This window comes from Crocodylus porosus, unplaced genomic scaffold (assembly GCF_001723895.1).
Source record: "Crocodylus porosus isolate Cpor-Errol unplaced genomic scaffold, CroPor_comp1, whole genome shotgun sequence".
NCBI classification, from domain to species: domain Eukaryota; kingdom Metazoa; phylum Chordata; order Crocodylia; family Crocodylidae; genus Crocodylus; species Crocodylus porosus.
The window spans coordinates 22,945,025-22,952,502 of NW_017728910.1; the positions used below are offsets into that span (position 1 = coordinate 22,945,025).

At 40.6% G+C, this 7,478-nt stretch overlaps 1 protein-coding gene across 4 annotated transcripts in view; it reads left to right on the top strand.

Annotated features, from left to right (window-relative positions):
- The window catches only part of CAPN10 (calpain 10), a 27,171-nt gene that overhangs the window by 1,556 nt on the left and 18,137 nt on the right, over positions 1–7,478 (top strand). For 3 of the 4 annotated variants that reach the window (XM_019532845.1, XM_019532847.1, XM_019532848.1), the window contains exons 1-7: positions 356–479; positions 563–747; positions 2,181–2,312; positions 2,598–2,794; positions 4,313–4,530; positions 5,149–5,290; positions 7,075–7,241. In XM_019532845.1, coding sequence (XP_019388390.1) covers positions 604–747; positions 2,181–2,312; positions 2,598–2,794; positions 4,313–4,530; positions 5,149–5,290; positions 7,075–7,241 — 1,000 coding nt within the window. In that variant the 5' untranslated portion in view covers positions 356–479; positions 563–603. Of the gene's footprint in view, positions 1–355; positions 480–562; positions 748–2,180; positions 2,313–2,597; positions 2,795–4,312; positions 4,531–5,148; positions 5,291–7,074; positions 7,242–7,478 lie in introns of those variants that run through there. The other variant, XM_019532846.1, reaches the window with a different exon arrangement.

Genomic DNA, 7,478 nt, shown 5'->3' on the forward strand with positions numbered 1-7,478 from the left:
GGGGCATGTGTGGGGCTGAGGGCACCGGGCATGGCGGTCTGTGGTGGGGGGGGACAGAGTTGCCCAGGCGGGGGCTCTGTGCGAAAAGCCAGTCAGGCAGTCGGTGAGCCCATGCACGCGTGGGGAAGGATGCCCGTGGACCGGCGTGAGGGGGCCTGCGTGGTACTGGTTTAGGTGGGCACACCCCTTCAAGACGGTGTGGGCCAGCACCGTGCCGTGGGCAGTGGGCACTGCTCCAGCCCTACGTGTGATTTGATTGCATTCTGCTTGTATTCTCCTGATGGTTTGTCTCGTTGCTGTCTACCTTGGCGCATCCATTTAAGAGCCCGTGTGGCAGGGTTACTTCCTTAAGAGGGTATAATTCAGGTGCACTTCTCAGATGTTTCATGTGTTGTTTCTTTGCAGTAATGGGTTTTTTGTGGCGGAGGGCTGGCTTGGACTAGAGTTGCAGCTATGCCTCAAGCTGTAGCGAGGAAACAGTGAGTGGCTTTATTGTACATTTCTCGGCCTTGTTTGCATTCCCAAAGCTATCATCCTGATCCTTTCCTGACTTGTTCTGTAGAGATTAATTGGAGATGTAAGCACTTGGACGCTGTGTTGAAAATGTTGGGAGACAGAGTGCAGTCAGATGCAAAAAGAGACCTTTATAATGACCCCACGTTTCCGGCCGATGATTCCTCCCTCTTTTTTAACTATTCCACCCCACTTGCACAGTTCAGAGGGGAGATTTCCTGGCTGAGACCGCAGGTGAGTTTTGTGATGTGATAACTGAAATGTTTTGGTAATATTTAACTTCTTATTAATGACTGAGTAGCTTGCTCAGTTGCTGTTTCTGTGTCTGTATTACAGTCAAATCCATATACTTCTCAGTGTTAAGTTCCTTATCTCCCAGTGAAAATGAGGGTTTGTGAAATATGCAGGAATACCTACAGCTTCAGCCAGCAGAAGCTCAGGACAGCTGATGTTCTCTAGCTGTTGGCTGTAGCTTTGATTGTAAAGGGCGCCACTTCTGCTATCAGTCATACAGGTACCCTGATGGGCTTCACTGGAGTGAAAAAGCTGTGCTGTTTTTCCTGGCTACTTGCACATTTCATTGGACAGCTTGGTTTACACTTGGCTTGTGTTTGGAATTTTTTTTCCACAAACGCAAGGCCCTAGAAATTTTTCAAAAATTAAAGGAGTAAGAATTGAAAAGGAAGGTATATTTCTATGGTACATTCAGTAGAACAGTGGAGTATTTATGGTAGTGCCTATTATTATATGTAAAAAAAATTAAGATACAAAGGATTGCCGATAATCTGAGCAGATTGCTCTTCTCAGAGTGCTTTTCCTCCTAAACAAACCTTCTGATGATAAATGTTCTAGAGGCTGAAACTCAGTTCACGGAATAGGGATGACATGAGTGACAGCAGTGTAAGTTTCACTACTAATTTAGAAAGAAAAAAAATAGAGTTGCTCTTTGATCAATCTCAAGTTTGGTATCCACATAAAGAATCTGAGATGACCATATTTTCTATTTTACTATAAATAACCACTAAAAAAAAAAGATTTTCCAGTGTCCATTGTGTAGCTCAGCCCACCATAATTAGCATAACAGCAGCTCAAGAGCTGATTTTTGGTCTTGTCTTTATAATATTGACAAGAAACTGAAGAAAAGACCATATTTCCTTTTCTTTCTTTGGTCACATTAACTCACTGGGCAGAGTATTATAAATGTCCAGAAAAACCTCATGTTTACACTGGGCAGTTTTTCAGTAACTGTTCGTCCTGCCCTGCTAATGTCCCTTAATCCTATCAAGTGTTGACCCATGTAGCTAGCACTGAACAGGTTAATTCTCATTTTGCTCATTTGCTCCCCAGCTGCTTTGATGAGGTAGATAACAGTAATATCAATTTTGTTGATGGCACCTGTCTACAAAAATCCAGATGGAGGGTGGACTTGTTTCACAAAAGCCACTTTTGAGTAACCATCAGACAGTAACAGGGTCAGTCACTGCTAGACTGGGCTGCATTCAGACAGGAGATGTGGAGGTAAAACACCATTTATTATGCGTCTCCTCAGCCCTCCAGTCCCCCAAAACACATACTTGTTTTCATTGCCTTATATTAGCATGCAGAATTTAACTCTTAAGTATTATTATTGCTTTTTATTATTATATTTTTTTATTATTTTTTTTTAGGAAATTTGTTCTGCTCCTCGATTATTTTCAGACAATCCACAGGAGTTTCAAGTAAAACAAGGGGTTTTGGGAGACTGTTGGTTCCTATGTGCCTGTGCTGCTTTGCAGAAGAGTAAATACTTACTGTCTAAGGTATGGCAAAGCTTCCTGTCACCTTTTGTGTCCCAGAAATTATCCCTTTTGCCTCTTAACACTCTCTCTCTTTCTTTTAACCTTTAGCCTCTTTCAGCTCAGGAAAATCTTTGATGATCATAGTTTGATGCCATTTTACCATTTGATACTCAGATGTACAATTTATTTTATCCTGTTATGCAGAATGGTGGGCATTGGTTGTGTTTTAAGTGGAGGTTTCCTTTAAAATAAATGTAGCTTTTTATCTTGGTTTTCTGCTATTGTTTTCTTTTCTTTTTTTCCCAGGTAATTCCCCCTGGTCAACCCAGTTGGACAGATGAGAAATACAGAGGCTGCTTCACTTGTCGAATCTGGCAGTTTGGACACTGGATGGAAGTAACCGTTGATGATCGCCTGCCTTGCCTTGGGGGTAAACTCTGCTTCTCCCAGTGTCAAACAGAAGATGTATTTTGGCTTCCGCTCCTGGAAAAGGTCTATGCCAAGTACGTGAACTTTATCACTGGAGGTGATTTTAAATTGTTGCAATGACTAGTACTTACATCTTACATATATATTCTTATGGCACTTTTTCTACTTACTTGATTTCATACTCCCTTTCTGGACTCCCAGAGTCCTCTCTAGGATTTTAGTTTTTTGCTGGGACTGATGATGGAAACAGGGAAGTAATAGGTAGCAGTGTATTTCTTTCTCCATAACCACTGTAGTACCATTTAGCTGGTTTCGATAATGGATTTTTGCTTTATTGTTCAATATGGAATGAGAATTTCCAGATTTTTTCTCATGTTGGAGTCGATAATGGTTCAATATCCTGTCCTAGATCCTTTAAGTACCATTCCATCCATATACAAGTTGAGGTCTTACTGAAATAATTAATGAAAATAATAGCTATAATGAGCTGGCCACTTGCAGACTGGAATGATGCTTAGCTAACAAATCATGTAGTTGAGTAGGATGGGAATCAAATGGTTTTCATTGATACATTATTTGAGAACAATAAGATAGACATTGGAGGTCAGCTCTTCAGCTGGTATAAATATGTGGAGCTCTATTGAGAGTTATTTGTAGTGGTTGAGGCTTAATGGTGTTTGGCCTAAATGTTTCTTTCTTGGCATAGTGCTGTCTAACACGTTGCTTTTCTCTTATTTATTTACCAGTCCTGCCCAGAATGATGAGCCAATAGATATAATACTAATTTGTGTTATTTTACATTCGACAATGTGGCCATTGTTTGTATAAAACACACATAAAGGTCTCATCTTAGTCAGTCTTAGACAAAGCAAAATATCTGAATAAGGTTGACATCAAATTGCCCTATTGCTCTTGCAAGAGGCTTTCTTTAGACACTAGAAGAAGGGAGAGAAGGACCTTTTGGATGAGGCTATTCAGCTTGCTCTGGATATGTTGAAGTTAGTGACTAAGCTCCATTGGCATATTAAACTTTCTCCTTGCTGTGGGTTTCTAGGTAAGCATTATTTGTTTGCCTGGTTTTTTGAGGTTTTTTTTTTTTTTTACAGAGCTTTTATAATCCTGGCTTGATACTTTCTCCTGTTTTTAGTTACTGCAAATAATAAAGACTGATTCATTATCTCCTTAATATAGAACATCTGGGAGAAAAGCTAGTACTGTTGCAAGGAGTACACAATGACTATGTTAGAGGAAGTTAGAATAGAAGCTTTTTTTTAACCTTGCCAGCGCTATTTTTTTTTATCTTGAAAGGTAATGCAGTTCCTCAGATGATGAGGTGCTAATGACAGGTATGGGCAGTTTCTTTAAAGAAAGTAATGCATTATAGTTTGCTTCCTGTCTTGTAGTAGTGTCCAATAAGTGATAAATACTTTGCAAATACAGTGAGACCTTTTTATTCTATGCTAACATCATACTCATAATAAGGAAATATTTGTAATTCAAATGAATAATATGTTGTCTTTATTTAGGAGTAAGCTTTGAAATATGTGCCTTTTTATTTCTCTGTGTGTGTGTGTGTTTTTTTTTTTTTATAGAGTTCATGGGTCTTATGAGCAGTTGTGGGCAGGGCAGGTAGCAGATGCTCTAGTAGATTTGACTGGAGGTCTAGCTGAGAGATGGACCCTGAAAGATCCTGGAAGAAAAATGGAAAAAGAAAGGACTGGTACAGTTTTGGAGAAGACTGTGTTTAGGAGACTGATGAACCTGAAGGAACAATGTGTAATAAGTTGCTCGGTCCTCAGCTCCACGCAAGGTAATAGAAGATTTCCAGATACACTGCAGAACTACATAAACCATCTGCTTTCCTGACATTTGTAGCATAATACATCCCACAATCTGACGGTTTGATAATTTTGCTATGCTAATAACTTCTGAATTCAAATTCTAGTACAGATGCCTCATGGTGTAATTGTGTTAACCACAAGAGAAATGAAGCTGTAAGAATGCTGTTCAGGCAGAGGATGTAGGAGTAGGGAAACCAGTTTGTGTACAAAGACTGGCAAGAAAGTGTTGGCTCTCTTCTTGTAAAAAAAATGATTAAAAAGATGATAAAGTGCTTCACTATCACTGATCCACAGATGCTCAAAGCCAGCTACCAAAGACCTACTGTTTCTGGGTATACTGGTACTTAACATTGTTTTTCACTCTTCTCCCATAGGTTCTTGAATCGGAGGCAAATAACTGTGTACATACAATGTTGACTGTGTTTTACATGTTGATTCATTGTATTCACAGGCAAAATGGAGGACCTAGTTACAACTTTCTTAACTATAAGAAGGGACAGAGACTTTACTTCATCTTCCCTTGGCAAAGAATACTGGCTAGTTTTCTACTTACATCTCTTTTTCTGTACATCTCTTTTTCTGTACAGGTGCTAGCGAGCTGGGAGAATTTCACGCCTTTATTGTCATAGATATGCTGAATCTCTCCAAAGTCTCAGGCAAGGATATCATTCTGCTCCGTATACGAAACCCTTGGGGGAGGCGGTGCTGGAAAGGGCCATGGCGGGAAGGGTGAGTGATTTGGTTTTCTTTATAATATTCTCTTCATAAATTCTTTTAACAAGGGTAACTGAGTCTGCTGTGTGTGAGCACCAAGTGTGTGTATGTATATTACAAAGGTGAGTATACCCAAGATGCTAAAATGGAAGGGTGTATTTCAGTACTGTAGTCTTATTTCTATTTATAATCTTCTTTTGAGTTCAGTATTATGTACAACTCCTGGACTGTAGGGGGTTTCATTTTTTGATCTATTGGCTCTGGTAATGCCTGTCACCAGAGGCGTGAAACTCAGGAGGGTTGGTGGGGCTAGATCTGGACCATGGGGCTTCTCATGACTGGACAGCTCACCTTTGGATCTGGCCTATGGGGCTTCTCACTGTATCTGCCAGAGCTGCTGTGTCATCATGGCCAACATGCAAAGGGTTAACACTGCTGTCCTGCCCCCGGTTTCATGCTGAGCCAGGATCAAGAACTAGAAATTCTGTTATAAACCCCCTGAATGCTGGCCATGCCAGCACAACAGCTCTGGGAGCCACAGTGAGAATTCCTGTGGGTTGGATCTGGAAGCGAGTCATTTGGCCAGAGAAAAGCCCCGTGGCTCTGTGACCTGGGCCAGGTCACAACTGACCCGTGGAGGCCATATGTTTGATACCCCTAAGCTATTCTGCTGGGAACTATTTGCTGCTGCCCAGGAAATTAGTTAATTTATCTTCTGCTTGTCACTAGCATTTTTGTTGTTTTTATTTTGATCCATTATTTGATTAACTTGAGAGTCATTAGTGGGTTTCTGGTAGTCACTCAGCTCTTCCAACGTCATCTTGGCAAAGTGCTTAGAATTGTGAAATGTGGTTAAGGTTGTGCTTCTGTGAAAAAAATTTAATTCCAGTGTAGCAATTGGGAAGATATTTTTAGTGTTTCTAATCATGCTGTTACTATAGGCAATAGGAGCAGAAGCTGAAACCAACACTGAATGAAAAGGTGATGAAGGGGCTTAGAGTTGAAAAGAAATATAGGGACATATTGGACAGGTAAGCAGCCTGTTGTAGCATGCTGTCTGCAAGGGAAAAAGGTTGTCTGCGTTTAGTTATTAATCTTATTTAAGATTAAGTGTTAGGCACTCTGAAAAATAGTAGAGGAATGCAGCCTGTACTTTATTAAACAATTGTACAGCTTTAATGCTGTGTCTTATAAGTTGCAGAACACCACCTTGGTGCCAGTGAAACCAAAGGAAGCAGTAGGTGCCCAGCACTTAATAAGACCTAAATAGTTTTTTAACTCGGATCTTCGTTTAACAATGACTTGGCAGCCAACGTACTGATGGTCCACCCTACTGATGTATAGAAATAGTGTGTGGTGGTGGAAAGGGGCTCACTAAGTAGAGTCAAACATCCTAAAACAAATGCATTTAATTTTATTTGAACCATTTATTTTTGTACTTGGAGTCATGGTTTTCCCCTTCCTTCCACCATGCATAAACATTAAACAAAGTCAGGGTTTTGGCACAAGCACTTTTTGCACTGTCTCCATGGTAAGTGAACTAGTTGTTTTATTTGAGTGCATACTGCCCATCTAACTCTGGTTTTGTTTTTCATAGTTTTTCCTGCACAGAGAATGCCAGTTTATATTTTTGGTTGCTAATCCTTTGTGATTAGCAGTGTGTCCAGATGAAGTAGCGAGCGCATGTGCATGACAGTAAAATGAAGAAATGCCTGTGGTTTCACTGAAGATTTTTGTAGAGCTGTATTGGAGTTGTGAGTGAACAGCCTAGACTTTGACTTTTGTGCATTTGTTTGCAGTGGTCAAGGATGGAGCCAGCTGGATCCAGTAGTTGCTTCAGAACTGCTGTCGCAGATCCAGGAAGGAGAGTTCTGGGTTGAGGAGGAGGAGTTTTTCAAAGAATTTGATGAGATTACCACAGGGTTTCCAATCACAGAAGAGGGACAGCTTCAGAGCCTTTATACAGGTATGCAGGCATACAGGCATTCCCTTTACAAATAAGATGAGTTTGTTGGGGAGTCTGACTGGAATTGAAAGAGTCTTAATCCTGTTGTTTAGAACTAGACCATCATGTTTCCAAATCCTTCCCAGTTTGTCCTGAGTTCTTTCATTATAGATTTCATAGATTTCATAGACATCAGGGCTGGAAGGGACCTCGGGAGATCATCGAGTCCAGCCCCCTGCCCAAAGGGCAGGAAGTCAG